The 20,169-nt window shown below is 43.4% G+C and overlaps 2 protein-coding genes across 3 annotated transcripts; both read right to left on the bottom strand.

The window, feature by feature from the left end:
• Positions 1-2,650: 2,650 nt before the first annotated feature.
• On the bottom strand, positions 2,651-6,449 carry LOC112893308 (BTB/POZ domain and ankyrin repeat-containing protein NPR2-like). The gene is made up of 4 exons (XM_025960559.1): positions 5,155-6,449; positions 4,010-4,760; positions 3,303-3,497; positions 2,651-3,111 (listed from the first exon to the last, which is right to left on the bottom strand). Exons 1-4 carry the CDS (start codon positions 5,788-5,790, stop codon positions 2,849-2,851), a joined length of 1,845 nt encoding a protein of 614 aa, XP_025816344.1. The 5' UTR covers positions 5,791-6,449; the 3' UTR covers positions 2,651-2,848.
• A 4,382-nt stretch (positions 6,450-10,831) lies between these two features.
• Positions 10,832-20,159, bottom strand: LOC112893122 (DExH-box ATP-dependent RNA helicase DExH6). Of its 2 annotated transcripts, none has more exons than XM_025960290.1 (15): positions 19,802-20,159; positions 18,695-18,785; positions 18,212-18,521; positions 17,998-18,072; positions 17,499-17,543; positions 16,961-17,051; positions 16,809-16,867; positions 16,386-16,547; positions 16,146-16,198; positions 16,024-16,057; positions 15,600-15,689; positions 14,520-15,521; positions 13,835-14,393; positions 12,522-13,018; positions 10,832-11,778 (listed from the first exon to the last, which is right to left on the bottom strand). In XM_025960290.1, the coding sequence occupies exons 1-15, from the start codon at positions 19,932-19,934 to the stop codon at positions 11,395-11,397; spliced, it is 3,585 nt and encodes a 1,194-aa protein (XP_025816075.1). In that variant the 5' UTR covers positions 19,935-20,159; the 3' UTR covers positions 10,832-11,394. The 2 variants fall into 2 exon arrangements, with proteins under 2 accessions (XP_025816075.1, XP_025816076.1); XM_025960291.1 differs by having other exon boundaries at positions 11,344-11,778; positions 18,695-18,897; positions 19,802-19,902.
• Between the last annotated feature and the right edge of the window lie 10 nt (positions 20,160-20,169).

The raw sequence follows: 20,169 nt of genomic DNA on the forward strand, positions 1-20,169 counted from the left end.
TTAGATATTAAAACACCATGCCAATGAGTGCGTCCCGTATCTTGGGCGCTCTTCTCTTTTTCTTAAGCGCAGCAACCACATGTCAGGATAAAACCTTTTCTGCGTGGAGGTTAGTTTATTGGAACCGTGGTGAGAATTAGAAAGTTGAAAAATTGTAGCCCATTCAATTTGAAGGCAGGGATTTCATTCTAATGTCGAGAATTGGAAAGTGGAAAAATTATGGCCGGTTCAATTGCAAAACAATTCTAACAACTTTTCTTGGAGCACTTGGGTTAAAAGAGCGACTACGTTTCACGTCTCTGTTGCGTGTGGACAAATTTTAGCCTCTCGTAGGCTATTTGTCTCTCTTTCACTTTAGACACCAAAAATTGACCGTGCTCTTAAAAGATGATTGCTCGGCAAAGAAATGTATACCAAAATTCGGTCCATCTTATGATTTCCTTTTCGTATAACTCTTTTCCCTATAGTCCAGAAAAGTCATCCATGCATACGTACACAATTCATCGTATATTCACATATATATTTTAATTAGTCCTTTTCGCTAGGTCTAAATTCGTCAAAAATAATGATTCTTTAGTCTGTTAGTCGGAATTTTAATAGGAACCCGGATGATCGTATGTTGAGCTAAGTTAAGAGTCCGAAATCATTTAAATTAGTGCTTGGCGAGTAAAATAGAAAAAGAGATAGAAACTCTCGATCGACACGTATTATGTTGTTATAAAATACATGGTATATAATATATATTTTTATATGCTAATCAATATAATTATATGGCTTTCTCTACCAACGCAAGGGTATATTCATAATATATTTCAAAATGTGTATTAAAACACACAGAGGACTACATAATTGCATGTCCTCTTCCTCGTGGCAAGTTATAAACGTTCGGCCAAGATGCAATCTCTCCACGGCGGTGCAGGGCGCCACAGCACCAGCGGTGCCAGCGTGCGGCGTGCACGCCGATACACCTTTCAACTCGATGCAACACAGTACAGCACTGTACAGGCTCGTGCGTGTGCTCCTCCGGCTTGGCGGATCTGCACCAAACCATCAATGCGCCAGGCCCAAGCCCGGAAGGTTAAACAGAGCAGGACGGGAACTAATGGGCCATTCACTGGGCTGGGAGAGGAACAGGCCGCACAGCCTGCCAAACTATGGACTGCTTTCGATTAGTTGCCGCGCCCCCCCTGGGCTGGCCGCGGGCCGCGGTCCACGCACGTCGGCTGTAGACTTGACGGCCGTTCCGCCGGCTCCCACGCAGGCGCACGCACGGGGGCCGCCGCACCGGCCACGCGGCGTACGAGGCACGCACACTAGGCGTGCGTGGGCGGCAGGCATGTGCGATTCGGCGCCGCTTGGCATACTCGAAGCTGGTCGGCGGTCGGCGCGCCCGCCCGTGGGTTGACTTGAGCACCGCCGGCCAGCGCCGCAGCACACAGGATTGAGTGCGGTGGCGGGTACCTACAGCTCCCTCCAATCGCAGGATATTCACGCTGTGTTTAGAACTGGTTACATTTTTTATAAAAATTATATTTTATGACGAATCTACTGGTCCATTCTAAATTATTAGTTGTTTTAAAATTTATCGATTTTGCAATACATATAGATATAGAACAGAGTATTATTAACATAATTAAGATTAAGATTGTACCAAAACGTTAGAGATGGATCAAGCAGACAAATATATTAAGTGGTATGTATGGACACCGATCAAAGAACGATGGCAGAAAGCAAACATGTACAATCTTGTAAACGTTTCCTTAAGTCATGTTTAGATCCATCATTGCTAATTAGCAGGCCACCTGCTAACAATTGCTAGTCTATTAGCTAGATGGAGCCTGCTAAAAGATGCTAATACTAGTTATTTTCGCAAGCATATATTTTTTAAATGAACGGCACACGACGTGTGGTTTTTATTGATATAGTAGAAAAAGAACGGGATTATATTCTGGAAGATCATAACCATGCAAAGAAGAGAAATTAAAGAAAAATAACTAAGGTTAGTCGGGTTGGGGTAGCGACACCATCGGGCACTCCACAATCCCGCTACTCGTGTACCATCAGCAGCACCGTCGCCTGGACACAAGGGCTTCAGAGAATAAACCATCATCACCGACAGCGCCATCATTAACAACGATGTTCCACGCTTAGCCGCCGTGATCTGTTGCAAGCCGTGTAGCTATCGTGCCATCGGATCCGCTTGCGTCTCCTTACGAAGTTGATCTACACCGGACTAACACCTGCGAAGCAGGCTAGCCGCCGTAGATCGCTACATACGTACATACATACATACATACATATATATATATATATATATATATATGTGTGTGTGTGTGTGTGCGGAATCCATTCTAAATGCGCTTATAGCTAGTGAGAGTAACTACAAGCGAGTGTAGATAAAACTCATCATATATATATACATACACATATATATATATATATTGCTATCTAACAATTAGCGATTTAGCGAACTATTAGTTGGGTAACTATTAGCACTAATGGATCCAATCAAAAGCTTACTATTGAAACACGGCCTCAGACAGAAACTTACTTGCGAAACACTGCCTCAATGCAAAATGAGTCAGCGGTAGCTGTTTAGCAGATGGCCATCCGAAGCACGCACACTCGCGTGGAGCACTTCTGCCATTCATTGGAAGTTTGGAACCTCTTAACGATCATCTGTTCATCTTTTTGCACGGTGTTCTCGGCATGTTTTTCACATTTATAATATGGTTCTACTTACACCATTGTAAGCACTATGCATTCACAGGTCTAAGCGATCCATCCCTATACGCTGTTCCCGGTCCAAAACCGTGAATTACAAGACTATAAAAGCGGCAAAAACTGGTCACTTCCTGGCGACCTTCTGGGGCGGCGAGCACGACGACGACGACGACAGGCCGGAGATCATGCTGTTGTCGGCCTTGTCCTTGCTGAACGCCTTCCGCACGTCCTCCTTCAGCTCGCTGAAGCGCATTCTCTTCACCTTCTGCTCGTCGGGGGTGCCCCTCTGGAGGTAGAACTTGTCCAGCCCCCCGTCTGGCATGTCGTCCTCCAGGAACTTGTCGAGCACCTGCGAGCAGTTCGGGAAGTACCGCCGGCCCAGCTCCACTGTAAGAAGCCAGATGGAACGAGTGAGCACCTGTTCTTAACCAAGTGTACCTCATGTGGGATGTTGTTTTTACACAGGGCGACCAGAATTTGGAGTCTGCTGAACATATGGTTGCATTGGAACTAAATTTTCAGGTGGTGGGTGCAGGAGCAGTTCATCAAAATGGAAAGATTGATGATTGAAACTTCACCTGTTTTCATCAGTGCATCCACCCTTGAACAGAGTCTTTTGTTTTGTATGGCTGGTGTTTCGTTCAGGTCGACTTCCCTCAGTTTACCAGAAGTACTTGGTGCAGTAATACCGCCAAATTCTTCTGTGGTGTCTGCTTGTGCGATTTGCATGGCGACCTTCGCTTCAGCGGGAAAGAACAGTCTAGCAAATGCAACTGCAGGGAGGATACATGGCATGTTATGATCCAGGGGAATACAGTTTAGTCATAAAGCATAATCTTCTTCTAAAGCTTAAAATAAAACAAAGGTAATGACCATGCCATATCACCCACCCCAAGTTCTAAGGTGCTATTTGATGATTACCAATGGTTTGAAATCCTTCTCATTATGTTATCTAGAACAAGGTCACTACTAGGCTGAGTGTGCAAAGTTGACTGGTAAGTGGCAACAAGTATTGCATGTCTTTCATCTGTAATTTGATTATGCAGTTTAGTGGCTACAATTGTCTATTCCTATAAAATAAATGTAAAACTTATATTGAAGAAAGGGAGAAAAGGATATGTGTGTTTTTCTTTTGCCTTCTCTTTTTGAGAAGAAAAGTAGGGGCACATGTCATTACTCTACAAAGTAGCTTGAATCTGTTCCCACTGGGGTCCTCCTAATTTTGAGCAATTTTTTAAGGGGAAACCAATAAGAACCATTTTATCAAGTATGGTGTGGCCTTCACCTCTGTTTTCCAGGTAGAGAAGCTTCATGTGAAGATTATCGGCCAACAAAGGCGAGGTGACAGCATCTTCCACTGACATAGGATTTCGCATCATCTCCCGCTCTAGAATATCTATGCACATCCTATCTTTGTTTGATTCTTGGCCCTGCTCCATCTTTTTATTGTAGTCTTTTGCTCTTGTTAACCTCCGACAAATACCAATTGCGCTCCGGCCATCAGCTGTCAGCTGCGATACAGTTGCCCCTTTGTTAAGGAGGCACATAATGATAGCTGGTTCTCTCCTCATAGCAGCCAAGTGGAGTGCTGTGTATCCACGGCTATTCTTCAAATTCAAGTTAGCCAGCCCCAAGTCTAACAACTCCGACACAACTTTAGAATCACAGTAAGAAGCTGCATAGTGCAATGCATTGGCATCATCTAATGTGATCTCAGACTCATTAAGAAGCAACTTCACAAGCTCAACATCATCAGAGTCGAGTGCTCTGTGGATCCTTCTGACTCTTTTCTCATGCACAGGGTCCAAAATGGAAGCGTCATCATCAGCAGTTTGTGAATTTTTACGAATCTTTTTGATCTCCTCGACAACTTCTGGAGGGAGCTCCTTATCCAAAGATATATCGTCAAGATCTGATCTAGCAATCCTTTGAATACATTTGTCGAGCACTTGAGTCAGTTCTGAGTGGGAAGCAACTTGCAGAATAGGAATGACATCTTCCACTACAGTCTTGTCTACAAAGTTAAGAAGCCGCCGCTGCAGAAGACAGTTAACCATTAGCATTCCATAAGTCGAAGTAGCAAAGCTGAGCAACAGCAATGAATCTGATGTACATAAGCTGTATAGCAAACTCCAGTCCAATTTAGCAGTCCAATCTACACAGTAATTTAGCATTCCATAAGCTATATAGACTTCAAGCCGACAGGTTTGGTTGTGTCCACTTAAAAAGGGCGAGCCAACAATTTTAGCAATACTGCAAAAATATTGTGCATACTATACACGGATTAGACATAAATAAAATCATGAATCCAATACTTTTAGTCTAAAAAAGTCACATACTACAATACCATGGTAGAGCGAACCATTTCCTACACAAACTGGAGATCGATCCTACTAGCAAGGGGAAAAGTAAGCAAAAATTGCATCTCACCTGGAAGACCGAAATGAGCTCGGGGATCTTGAAGGTCCACGCCGCGTACATGATCTCGACGGCGAACCTGATGGCCGGCGGGCACGAGTCGTGAGGGCACACGGGGTCAGCACAAGATACCACATCGAACGGTGCTCCCCAGAGCTTGCCGGTGTACAGATAGCCCAGGAACGCCTGGAATGCCTCGCGCCCCACGCGGCCGCCGGGCACGAGCTCATCCATCTTGTACTGCGGCCTGCCACTGCCAGCCCCCTCTCCCGCCCCTCCGGCGGTGGCGGCTGCATCACCGCGCGCTGCTCCTCCGCGGCCGCGCGCGGCGAAGAGGTCGTAGAAGAAGGCGCTGCGCGCGGCGAGTATGCAGCGGTGGACGGCGATGGGCGGCCCACCGTCGGGCACCTCGACGTCGGCATCGCTGCAGTCGAGGTCCCGGTCGAGGAGCAGCTGCTCGAGGTTTTTGCTGAGCCGGTTCAGGCTGACCGCCTCCACGCTGCTGCCGCTCCCAACCGCAGCGCCTCCACCGCCCCACCCCTCGCCGGCGGCCAACGGGGGAGCCTGGGGCAGCCCCGGCGGCGGGCTGGACCCGTTGGACAGGTACGACGACGAGGACGCGAACGTGATGGACGACGACGGCTCCATGGCTGCCCACGAGTCTCACAACGGCCAGGCACGAGACGCGAGAGCCCCCTACTTGTGCCGGACCACAGCGACCATGTGGTGGCGGTCGCGTCACGCGGTTTGGGCAGCCAAGGCGGGAGCTTTTTGGCCTTGCAGGCCGAACACCCCAATTCGGCGAACCCCTTGGCTGGCTTCAGGCAGATCCGCGTCGGCAAGAACCTCCCCGACGTGGCCCTCCGTAACCGCGGCTCACAGGTCGCCGTAAATCTCACTCCAACTCTTCCCGGCCTTGGCGCCTTGCCGATTCCAGGACCGGATCTCGCCGGCACTGCCTCAGGCCAGGAACAATAAGGATTTTTTTTTTCACACAGGGCCGCGGCTAAAATCTGAAACAAGTAAAGGACCGATCCAAGTGGGCAGTAGGGTAGCGGCAGGGGAAAAAGGACGTGAGAGATTGTTGGGGGGCGTCGACGGACGACCTGGTAGGGGCGAGGGCCGAGGACTGGCTGAGGAGCGCGCTGTAGGGGTCAAATGGAATCGCGGAAGAAGAGTCCGGGGGCACGCAGTTGCGTGGAAAGCAGGGAGGGGGAAGGGAAAAGGAGTGGATCGAGGAAGACGACGACGAAGAAGAAGAGGGGCGCCGGATGGGACTGCTGGATTTGCTGCGTCCCCATTCACTCCCAGGCTGTAGCTTTTCAAGTAAATTATAAAGAAACCTGAGGTGTTTCGGCGCAAGTTGCAGGAAAACCCGGGCCCTGTATACGTCGACAGGTGACGCCTGACTATGGTGACGTCGACGGCGAAGGTGAGCCGTGTGCGTGAGCATGGCCCTGGCGTCCTTGCTCCAGTCTCTAACCTAAACCTTATCTGCCAATATTTTTGTATTAGGTGTTTGGAACTTGTGTGCAAATATCCCTATCAAGTACCATCCTAGCAAAACCGTTCTTAGCCTGAATTTACTTTTTCTGTCTCTGCTGATTCGCTCCCAAGCTGGTTTTCTCGAATTTTCACGCGTGCTTGAGCCTTTTCTTCTTGGAATTTTACTAGAAAGAAATGCCACTCGTTTGATTTTCTCTTTTCTTCGCGGCTCATATTTCGATCGAGACATCAGTTTTGCGGAGAATCAAGATGGCATCATCCTATACTATTTTTTTAAAAAAATTTATCTAGATACAGTTGAAGCATCTGTTCATACGTACACGCACATCTATCCTGCACACGCACACCTCACTTACTCCACCTTTTGTAGGACCACGCGTGAGAGGCGTGGAAGCACGGGCAATCCAGCAGATCGAACTCGTCGCGCCTAGCCGCTCGCACATCAGCGACACGACTGATCGAGCTGGCGCTAGCTCTCTAGACGACCTTTTTCGTTCGCACTCCAGCGGCACGACCGACCGAGCTAGCGCTCGCTCTCTAGACTACCCTTTTCATTTCACTGCAAAATGCAGAGTGATGCCTTTCCTTTCTGCAGGCTGGTGGATGAAACCCTGTAGGGTGTAGCTGTGGTTTATCTTGACGTGACCCGTGCGGTTAGAAATTCATGCTTCCATGTTCTCAAGGCTAGCACTGGAAAGGCAGATTGCTATTGCCTCTAGGAAAGGTGCCCTTTTGTCCGATGTAAAAGGTGTTTTATTGTAAACCTAGGATACGGAAGAAAACCGAAACGTGATTGTGATTATTCAAACAGAAAAAACCTACGTGCTAATTGCACTAAACTGAATAATAATAAAAAATCACTCCCTGGATTCAGAAAAATCTGTCACTATATGATTTAAAAATCATCTTGCATCATTCTAATTATTTGTACCTTTTAATTCTATTCCAATTAAATGACAGGATCCTCAGCTATTTGTACGGCGACACGGAGGGGTCATCTCCCACTCCATCCAATGAAACTATGGGCCTGTTTAGATCATGCCGTAAAGGCAAATTTTTTTTTGCAAAAACGGCGTTTTTGTTTTTACGCATCTAAACGGACCGGCGCATTTTTTTTTGGCATTTGGGCTCTGTAAACGCAAAATTTTTTTGCGACGGAATCTTGCCAATTAGAAGTACTAAATGAAATCTATTTACAAAACTTTTTGCACAGATGGGCTGTAAATCGCGAGACGAATCTAATGATGCTAATTAATCCATGATTAAGCAATAATTAGCGGATGGTTACTGTAGCATCACTGTTGCAAAACATGGATTAAGTAGGCTCATTAGATTCGTCTCGCGATTTACAGCCTATCCATGCAAAAAGTTTTATAAATAGACTTCATTTAGTACTTCAAATTGGTAAGATTCCTTTGAAAATTTTGCGTTTACGGCTTTTTTACGTTTACTGGGAGCCGTAAACGCAAAAATCTGTAAACTTTTACACCTCCATTTTGCGTTTACACCTTTTTTGAACTAAACAGGCCCTGTGTACCTCTGATCCAAACTTGCAGCGCCTCAAATGGCTGGCTCTCCCGTACTGGAGCTGAAACGGAAAGGCGTGTGTGAATCGGAAATGAAGCAGGCTGCATCACGCTTGCTTCCAGGAGCAAGGTCGCCGTCACCGACTTAATCCAGGCGTCGGTTAGCCCCCGAATTCCTAGTGTAGACGCGGCTGGCTTCTTTATTATTACGCGGCTGTCCCATCTCCTAGCTCCAAATACTGGCACGCCAGCGGGTGACATCACCGTGCGGGAGGGAGGGCGCCGGTGGTGGGACGCGTGAAGTCGCGGGCCTGACGGCAGCGCCTGCGTCACGGGCCCTGCGGTGGGACGCGCTGATGCGGTCCTCCTCCGACCCGTCCGATCAATCATGATCGCGTCTGGCGGTCCGGGATCCGCTGCGCCAGGAGGAACCCGTGCCGCCGCTGTGCCGATGCACAGGCATCAGCAGCAATTGCCAATCGTAGTTTCTTGTCTTTTCTTTTTTTTTTGGTGAGAAACATGGGCCGTAAAAGTATAAAACTGACCTAGGATGCACGGGGCTGTCACGGTCTTTTACCTGGTGGCGATGATATTAGGAGTTTCAGTCGCTACGCAGCTCGCGAGTCCATAGTGCAATTTTGCTGTACTATATGCGGCGTATTGAGGTCACCTCAGAGTTGACCGAGACTTTTGGACCCCTGGAGTCGTTAGGACTAATGGCGGTGACTGGATGCACCGATCTTCAGTTAGGCCCTGTTTTCTACCCTCTAAACTTTAGGCCCATCACATCAAAGAGAATCTTGCTATTTAGAAGTATTAAATAAAATCTATTTATAAAATTTTTTGCACAGCTGGGTGCTAATTCGCGAGACAAATTTAATGAGCCTAATTAATCCATAATTTGCCACAGTGATGCTACAGTAATCATCCGCTAATCATGGACTAATATACCTCATTAGATTCGCCTCGTGAATTAGCACTAGGGTTCTGCAATTAGTTTTGTAATTAGACTTTATTTAATACTTCTAAATGACAAGATTCTTTTTGATGTGACCCCTTTAAACTTTAGGCCCCAGGAAACGAACACACCCTTAGTTTATCGTTGTCGAGCAATAATGCGTACATAACTATAGTATATCACCTTGCGCTGTTGCTTCAGAAAGATGACTGCACAAACAACAAACATATTCCAGTTCCTACGGTAGCACCCAAATTTTAAAATTTTGGCAAGAGTTTGATTAAGGTGCATTGATATCGTTTAATAGGCAGTCTCATATGTTGACATACAATTCCGAGTAACTTAATAAACAAGCTTTACAATATATTTTGTTTTCTTATTGCCTCGTAATAATACAATATCCCATAATTTATGAAACCCAAAAAAATTTATGAGTTGCATGATATCAAATCGTACAATAGTGAGTGATTTCATAGTTCTTAATTTTAGATTATAAAACTATTGTTTCGCATTCGTCTCATCTCCCTCTCTCCTGTACATCATCAAAGAATGGATGCACAACTGTATGAAACGAGACCGTTGATTTGTAATAATTTATAGCTTTTGTTTTTTATTTTTAAAAGTATGGATAAATAATTGGGGAAGTTTCCTATCAGCAGGCAAGATAATCAGAACATTTCCTACAGAAGTTAAGATTTCTGAACAATGTCTTTAAGTCATCTGACTAATCACGATTAGTCATAACTAATCGTGCTTATTGGTCCGCTGGCGCTAATAATGCCCACCGAGGTGACTGCTTCGATTAGAAGTTTGGTCGCTAAACTAATCGTTGACTAAGCGTGATTCGTCATCAGATCAGCGTGGGGATGGTATGGTAACTTGGTTGCCCATTACATTTTAGGTACATAAGATCTCGTGGTCGTGTGTGCTGTGCTCAGCTCCCAGCAGTAACTGCAAGCCGTCGGCCGCCCGTCCGCGCCGCCGCCCTCCCATCCCTACATCCGCCCGTCCGCACCGCCAACGGCCCGTCCTGCAGCCACTTTTCCAAACAGTCAGTGTAGCAACTCTATCTTGCTTTTGTTTTAGCTCTAGTTTAGTACTCTTTTAGTCTATTTCACGGATCAAAACTCACAAGTTACTAAGTTCATGACCATCTGACCATCAATATTATCTTAATTTTGCTTTAAACAATATACTCGACTAGAAGATCGATCCTGGAATATACAGCACGACTAGACTATAACTAGAATTGACTAGGCTCAACTAGTTAGGTTGATCGACGACTAATCATATTATTGGTGCCTTTACGATTAGACACGATTTTACGATCTAAAAATATTATTTCTGAAAGCTCTCGAAAAATACCAACACTGAACTCTATCATCTCCAGTTTCCTAGGTAGATAATCACATCACGATTAGCACGCGCTCAAACGAAGGAATCAGAAATAGACGGAGGGTGGACAACGTACCACACTCGATAACGCAAAAAATATCATCGCCTGCGTCGTACGCAAGACACCACGGTCAGAAATGACAGGCTATGGATAAAATTTAATGCAACAGCGACAAGCATTAAAGCTGGGTCGTCATCCGCCAGCCGTGCAACAGGATAGCCATGCCAGATCACGCCGGAGTACCACAACAACTCCGGCGGATGACGCCACCGTGCTCCGCGCCGACACGTGCACAACGCACAATTTTGGCAGGAGCGCCCTCTCGGTTTTATTTCTTCCTCGGAACTTTTTCGGTTAATAATCCCCTCCTCTCCTCAACAAGGTCTGGTATGGCAATCACGGCATCAAGACACGTTGGTATACCAATTGGTTTAATACTACCTGAATTCTGAATGCACGTACATGCACAGGATTAGACACGTGAGATGCATGGCACATTTACGTAACATGCAAGGCACAGAACCTATCCACGATCAAAGCTGCCCCGCCTCCAACTATTCTGATTCTGGACTCCAGCATTCGAGCAGGTAACAAGTCATTTCCTTTTTAACATCTGAACTCTGAGGCCTAGTGGTGAGCTCGGCACAGCTGAACAGTAACAACCGAACCGAAGGGTTTGCACCAAAATCGCTGATTTGTTATCAAGGTAGGAATGCGTGGCTGTGATATAGTTCTTAGCCTTCACTTTCAACCAACGAACACGGTAAAATCTTGTGAGTTCCTACCTAATACTCATCCTTTTTCCTTGATCGGACAGTATGCCCAGCACAACGGAAGGGCGCAAAAAGGCGAACTTCAAGCCTTGGTTACAGTGCTGTATTGCGCTGCCTTTTGAAAGACCGTGGCTTCGAACTCCCAGGTCCAGAATTGCGGAAAGAACGCTGGGATTGATCAAACCTGCCAACGGGAGCCCTGGATGGCTGAGTATACGCTGAAGCACCTCCTGGATGATTAGACGAGTTTTGAGAATAAGGTGCATGATGTGCCCTATCAACTAAGAAGGACCTGAGGTAACCACCAGGTGGAATATAGCCTTTTTTCCCCAGTGAGAATCTTCTAGCTTCCACTGAATTCTGTAAAAGATCATTGGACGGACACATATCAGGCAAGCCATCATATGAGAGGATGCATGCAATGGCATACATTGATGCTCCAAGGACTGGCGGGAGAACATCTTGAGGATGTTTCACCTGTAACAACAAGAATAGTGTGAGAACACGTTTTATAAGGAGGATTAAAAAAAGTAATAAAAGTTAGTAGATAATGAGCATGAGGTAACAATTCCATATTGATCCGAATCAATCCGTATGCTCCCATCTTTAATAGAATTCCGGCTAAAAGCATACGTGGCACAGCAATTTGAAGGGATCAACAATGGTGTGAGATTGTACACAGGCTTACCCTTAATCAAACGATAGTGCACATGGATAAACATTGGTGGAAAAATAATAGCATAATGAAGATTCATCACTACAACAATTATAAGAAATTGCATATGTAGCATGAATTATACGGCAATTTGCTGGTGTACCTGACAGGCCAGTGTGGCATGTTTAAAAAACATACAAGAAAAAACAGAGTACAAAACAGAGAACAAGCTATATACAAAAGCTAATAGAGAAGGCAGTCCACATGTTTTATCCAAACGAGACCATGCAACTAGGATGAACAGTGGAAAGAAGACTAGCATACTAAAGATTCATCAGTATTATTTTTCTCATGCATACACCATTTTTTTTCAAATATGCAGGAGAGCATGCATACACCAATTATAAGAAGTTGCATATGCAGAATTAATCGTAATAAATTGTATGGCAATTTGCTGGCTGCCTGTCATCATGGCATCCTTGAGAAACCTATATACGCAAAACAGAAAAGCTATATACATGATTAAATTCAAAAAATTGCATCAGTCAAGGCACAATTATCTTACTTTGAAAAGAATAGAAGATGCTAGACGTTCTCTTAAGCAGTAAATTTGAGCAACATCCAGAGCCGAAGCATCAAATCGAAGCCAACGATCAACAACAACTGAAACAGTGTTATCAGGAGAAGACATAATCTCTTTTCTGTGCTGTATCAAAGTGCTTTTCTCAGCTCCATCCTCGCTGGAATCTTCCTCTTCATCACTGTCATCATCAGGTGGAGCAACAACCATTTCTGAAGCGAGCAGAAGCAATGGACATGACCCAACAACTGAGCATTTTTTTATGTACATTCCACCATCACCTCGAGTGACCTCATCGTATACCAGCAGTGGGTTCCCAGAAGATTTACTACGTGATAGGTTAAAATTGCACGAATGTGGATGAAGACGAACTTTGCCACCACTTGCTGTTTCCACAACTGTATTTCTAGCATTTTTGCGAGGAGGTAGCAATCTCCCCACCATTGGGTAAGCTCCAGCCATAAGAACAGCACGCATGATACCTAATAGAGTTGCAAGTAAGTTCAGTGCAGTTGAACAGCTAAAATTTTAAGGTACAAAGCAAAATTTGTGAAGGAAGTTTGACAAGGTTTCGGTTACAAGATGGCATAAAAAACTTCAGAGGCATTCTTCTTAATCAAAATTAAAGAAGTAACAGAAACAATAAAAATAAAAGCTGGAAAATCCATAATGCACCAAACATCTAATTAACATATGCAATGACTTCTAGCCCAGTTAATTAAAATACCCAGCTCTGAAGAACAGGAAACAAAAACTCGAGGCTATATCTAAACCTACTAACTTGCCGTATGTATCTTTTGCAACAACTGATGTTCTTTTATTTACTTTAGGCACAATGAGCATGTAAATTATAAAGTCCTGATTTGCTTACAAATATACAAGGGATACTCGCACATGTGGGCACTAGAAAGATAATATTACTTCATTCTCTATGCAAAACCCCACATGCAGTTCCCTAGTAAGAATGCACCCTTGTCATTTGTCAAGGGCAAGATTAGAACAATAAGAGCGGGGGGGGGGGGGGGGGGGGGGGGGGGGCAAGCAAGATAGATCATGCAAATTATGTACTGTAGTGCAAGTGTTTGAGCTTTTTTCTTGGGATGGGGGGTGGCCCCTGCCAGCCCCTCAGCTTCATCACTAGCCATTATTATATTACCAAGAGATCTGGCAAAATGGACCACTTCAAACTTAGCGTTTCATAAAACATGTACATAGTTCACATATCAAACCGAAAAAATATCAAGGAAATCCAAGAATATACAATTTTTCGGAACTTCCATTTTCACATTAACTGGTACCTGGATCATTTGAGTTTAAGCTGCAGGCAGATGTATCTGCAGGAACAAACCCTCTTTGATACAGTTCACTCTGAAGCTGTTTCCTCATGTTTGATAGCATCTGCATGATGTTTGAAGAGATAAAGTACTTTGTACAAAATTGAGACTCTTGGCCTCTATCTTTGGCACGCCTCCAGCAGTCGAATGCTGCCACAACAGCAAGCTGGTCACTGAACCCACCATACAATGAAGCAAGCTCAACTTTCCCAGCAGTTGCGCTTTTCCTCTCATCTGGAGCCATTGGAAGGAGGAATGGATCTCTATAATCCGCTGCACATGCCAATGTCAATGCTGGATCCAGGCAGTTCATTAATATAGCAAACAGGAGCATCTTGGTTGTGCATGGATGGACCGGAAGAGAACCCAGTTTTTCACCTAACTCTGTTAGTTGTTCATCTTGTGTTAAAGCACCAAGATCCTGAAGCACAGTAATGGCATTTCTTATAGTTTCTGTAATTGGAGGGTCCAATGTTTTCTTCAGAAAGTCTGCTATTCGGCAGTTTGAATCAAGCAGTTTGACCTGCATGATGGAGATTGATTAATGAACAGCAACCGGTAACTAATAAATACTTTAGTTGCAGATATGTGAAATATTTCATGCTACCGTTATCATTAGGGACAAAATAAATACAAGCTGGCATTGTACCTGCAAACAAAGTTCTTCAATCGGCATTCTTTTTATTTCAGGAATTTGGTAGTCTGGCAATGATGCTGCTCTAAACCTTGAGTAAAGGTGATAGCAAATTCCTGCCTGACAACGACCAGCACGCCCTTCACGTTGTCTTGCACTAGCTTTTGAAACCCAGGAAGCATGAAGCGTGGACACATTATTGTATGGATCATAGCTTTTCTCTTTCATTCTCCCACTATCTATGACAAAAACAACATCATCAATTGTCACAGCAGTCTCTGCAATATTGGTTGAGAGAATAATTTTACGAACCCCTGCAGGTGGACGTTTGAAAACCTTTTTCTGCTCTAAAGACGGAATCATTGAATGAAGTGACAATATAAGAAATCTTGATGAATCCCGAAAGAATGGCGAAGCACGTAACTTTTCCCGTGTTTGATTGATATCTTCCCACCCGGGAAGAAATACCAAGATAGCTCCTTCATTGGAATCCACACAAATTTTTCCAAGCAACCGTTCTATTAGCAAAGTATCAATGTGCTCCGGGTTAATAGTTGCCAAGTACTTATTAAGCAGCTCATTATCTTCAGTTGATTTTGCTGAACTACACTCCATATGTTTCATGATTACATCATAAACCTCTTGTTGTTTTTCTTGTTGTGCCCAATCTAATGCAGATTTTCCATCATGATCCTGTGCTGAACAATCAACACCAAAAGATAAAAGCATACAGACATCCCCTAGCTGACCCTTTGCAGCAAAAACCATTAAAGGTGTTACACCAGTCTCTGAATGCTGATAGTTGTAGATTTCCGGGTTCTGCTCTGCAGAAATTAGCTCAAGGAGAGGAACAAATTCATCATTGACCAAAGCTAGGTTAATTGAATCATCCATTGAGCTTTTAAACTCTTCAGTTAAAACGCTGCTCTGTTTTTTATCACTGGTTGTAGTACTAAGATGATTATCACCCACAGATTGCAGAATAGAAAGCACATCCTCCAAATAGTAAGTTTTGACCTGCGGTAAAAGGAGTTATAACTTGCCAACAAAGATTTCAGATAGTTTAAGATACTCAATCTGAGAGAGTTTACTAACAGGATAGGTAAACCCAGGGACTTGAATGACTGAGCATCCGTTGAAGTATTGTGAAAACCTCACAGCATCGATTGTTGCACTCATTAGCACCTGTTATAAATACATTAGTGAATGCTTTTGTATTGGAATTATGGTCAGATTTAAACATGGTACGTAATCCGATTAACTGGGAGAGAGTTCAACTATAACAAGCCACTTGGATAATCATAGAATCATAGTACATAAGACCAACCAGTGTAAAAATGTATCAATGTGATGAATTAGGGTGTTGTAACATTAATGTACCAAACCAGGAACTTCCAGCCTACAAACCCTTAAGCAACCAGCAAACCCTTGCATTTACAACAAGTTTGAAGCATCTTTTATGTTTTTTGTATTATGGCTGAAAAACAAGAACTGAACTGCAAAGAAAGATTCTGCTCACCAAACGAAGATGAGGATACATCGGCAACAAATCTCTGCATCAAATTGTTTTGTGAAAGGTATTAGTATATTATCATGTGCACTATTAGTAACTAGTGAACAAACAAAGTTTTATCATGATACCTTAGAATAGTCAGCATGAAATCAGAAAACCTATCCCTTTCGTGGATTTCATCCTATAGATTGTAAAAAAATGATTATTAGTTCATAACATTTACTACATATAATAATGCACAACCCATTATTAGTTCGAATTATATGCTAGTGAAAAATTGTAAGCAATAATTGTCTGAAAGCAATATTGTTACCATTTCTATGAAATCAAAATATTCATGCTTATATTTAAGTATAATAAAGCATTACCACAATGATGTGTGATATTCCCAAAATTGTATCATCCAGTGACTGCTTTGGATTTCGTGTTTTTGAGGTGTTAGTTCCTCTTCCTATCAGTACTCTCAAAAGAACGCCATTTGTGCAGAACATGACTGATGAATTCTTCCCTCCTTTTGACTCTAGACGTATCTACAGTAAAGCCAAAAAATAGAATAAGACAAAGAAAAATATTTTGGCATATAGTGCACAGAATGGTCACAGGAAACATAGATTCAAGAAAGCTTTCACATAAAAAAGCTATACTTCCTATGTTTCCACAGCAACCTGGAAGCACTTTGAGGAACACTTTACTCTTTTGACATTCACAGCAACCATACAGTGGACCTAAATAGACTTAACCAGAAAACCCAGAAATACATCATATAGAAAAATATAACAATTTGTTAATACCTTATATCCAACTGTATCACCAACAGCCTCTCCTCTTTCAGCAGATATTCGCTCAGCAACTGGATAGCAAACAGAACAAAGGATAACTTACAAGCAACCAGAAGATACAAACTCAAAAGAATTCTGAATGTCACAATGTGTGTAAAACATACCTGAAATAGCTGATATCCGACGTGGTTGAGTGCATATGATCTTACATGATTCACCTTTGCCCCACATATGATCCAAGATGTATTGCGGAACCTATATAAGAACATGGATACTTGGCCAATAAACGAAAATGCCATTCCCACCCCACCGACACCAAATCAGCACCAAAGCTATACAGTTCACATATAACTCTATAGGCACCACAAGAAATCCATCAAACTTTTTCTGGAAACAGTCTGCTTGAGTACTGAAGTAATTAATGTATAGCAGACCGTTTCTTGTATACCAGACAAGAGATAGCAAAAGAAACTCTCTATACATGAGTACATCATACAAAAAAAAATTACTGGCTCAAAGCAGACAAAGTGCATCTTGTTGATAACAACAAGAATAGCAATCGCTCAAATCAATAAAACAGATATAATTAAAAACACTAGAAGAGAAAACACAACAAAAAATGTCTCAATTTAATACAAGATTAATCTATATAACAACTACTTCATGCTCATATTACATACAAATTGTTGAAAGAATTTGCACCTGGGTGGTTTTACCGCAGCCTGTTTCTCCAGAAATAAGAACCACCTGGTAAGAAATACAGGGGAACCAATTTGATATCAGATGAAGGTGAAAGAAATCGTCTGGAGACCTGGCAAAGTGTATAATGCATGAAGGAGAAAATAACAATGATCAGTCAAGTAAGAAACATTTTGCTGAATAAATGCCCTCTGATTTTTTTTGCTTGGAACCAAGAATCATAAGAATTGAAGCTGTGATCTAGCAAATGTTAGATATTTTCTTCCATGTATAAATATGTCGTGTCTATTGTGTGTTAATATAACCTTTACCCCTAAAAGGAAAAAAAGAGAGGAAAACAGAGAATCCAGCACCCAGTTTAAAGCATGTATGATGTTGAAGTTAGGATACAACTTGATTCCATGGTTGATTACCTCTTTTATTCTTTTATTACCTTTGAAATATTGCAGATTTAAATATATAACTTTCAAATGTGAGAAACCTTTGGGGGAAAAAAAGATACCTGGTGATTATCCAAAGTTGAAGTGATAACATCCTTAAAGGATGAAATAGGAAGCTTTGATCTGTCTTCCATGATCTGTTCACAAGTGAACTTTTAGCTAAAAATAAGATTGTCTTATAATTAAGACTAATAAAAGAAACAGAAAATTACTAATTGCAGTCATTTATAAAAAGGAAAGAAAGTAAGATAATATTATCTAGCCAGAATATACAACCTTCCTCAAATGTGGGGATCCATTTATTTTAGTGCAAAACATCTCAACTTTCTTTGTTATATCATGTTTGCTCATTGCTGGCCTGCAAAAGGCAGTATCTGTTTTCCGTTTGATGTTTGCAGCCTTATCACTAGAATTCCGGTTGGCATCTCCATTTAAATCAGCGTCATCAGGAGGATAATGCGTAAATAAATCCTGCAAAACATGTCTCGACTCTTCAGAAAACCCAAGGTGGGTAGGGCCTTCTTCCATATCAGGCCCCTGCTTCCGTTTACTTTTATAAACAGAGAGGCGTCGCCGTGTCCCAACCCTGTAGTTTACAAATAGAACTCAGAATAACAATGGCATATACCAAGCAACAATTGTACTGCAAAAATAACATTAGGATGACACAACTGAAAGATGCACCAAGACTAGGCATAGATTCCTTACAACTCTTCACTGAAAGAATTCTGCATAATGAATATTATTTATCTTACTCACCCAGAACTTTTGGATTTCATGCCCATTTTTCTACACATCTCATGGATTTCTGCTCGCTCTTCTTTGGATATATCAGCTTCAAATGTGTACACTGCAAGGTAAAATTGTCTAGGTGTCACTTTGTTTAGCTCACAGCCACAGCATAACACCAAGGAAGAGATCGGTAATCCATGAGGCATTAACATAGTATAGATAGAGGGGGCCTGTACTTAAACTCAAGTTAGGCCAAATACATGAGAAAGGGATGCCATAAATATAAGAAGCGATTACCGACCTTTTAAGCTTAAATAAAATTCTAGCACCACCACCCCCCCAAAAAAAAATTTATAGGTTGTTTTGGCTTTTCTAAATACATAGTCTTTTACTATATATCTAGACATACTGTATATCACTATATCTAGATGCATGGCGAAAGTTACGTACCTAGAAAAGACAAAATGACCTATAATTTGGGAAGGAGGGGTACCAACTTAATAAACAATTAATTTCCCGTAGGGGCATGTGCTTGTCCTTAATGTGCACCCACTAACACACAGCCATGTAAACATGCAGATGGCCAACCTAAGAAAACATTTAAATTTTGGGTGAACATGAATTCAGATTAGCAACAGATGGGCAAGGTGCAAATATTAAGTATCTGTATTTGTGAAACACATGTTGATTAAGCACGATGTGGATGAGAAATACTAGTAATCCTCCCTTATAATATTACAAGGTTAAGGCGACCAACTGTCAAGCTAGAAACAGCAGTGCAATTAGTTATAAGGATTCAGGACACCACGAACTACCAAAACAATTCACGAAGGAGGTTGTAACCCAAAGGCACTAATGAATTAAGGATCACAGGCTCACAGTACTAGAATCGCCCTATTCTAATGGAGCTAAAAAAACAGCAAAGCGCCCATTGGAAGAAAAACCGAAAAAGGCAAACCAAAAGGACCAAATGGCGCACAAATGGGCAAGGCTTGAGCTCAAATCGCCCCCAAACCTTAGACCCCCAAGCGCGAGGTCCCCTAAGCGACGCATCGACACTCAAACGCCTCCAAATTCGCGACTCCAAAGCGCAAAAACAGCCATTAAAGCAAGAGGAAGCGAATGGGTGCAAACCCTCAGCGTCGGAGGCGCGAAAGTCGTCGAGCGCCTTGGAGACGCGCACCAGCGTCGTCTCGTTCATCGCGCCCGCGGCAGACGGGGCCTTCCCGGCCTTCCGCGCTGCCGCGCCCTTCCCCTTCCGCCCCATCCGTTCGTCCTCGTGCCCGTACTCGCTGCAGCGAGGCTGGCGCGGTGGCTGGGCGGCTTCCTTTGGTGCGGCGCGCGCGGTTTGGCTGGAGCGGCGGTGTAGCGCCCCGGCGGCGGTCGCTTTGTTGACGGTGCGCTGTTCCGGTGCGCCGAGGGAAAACCTAGAGCGAGTCGAGGCGACGAGCGGGGGGGGCGCCGAGAGTTTGGACGGACGGGCACACCAGACAGGTGGGCCA

The sequence above is a fragment of the Panicum hallii genome, chromosome 5, assembly GCF_002211085.1.
Source record: "Panicum hallii strain FIL2 chromosome 5, PHallii_v3.1, whole genome shotgun sequence".
Lineage (NCBI taxonomy): Eukaryota > Viridiplantae > Streptophyta > Magnoliopsida > Poales > Poaceae > Panicum > Panicum hallii.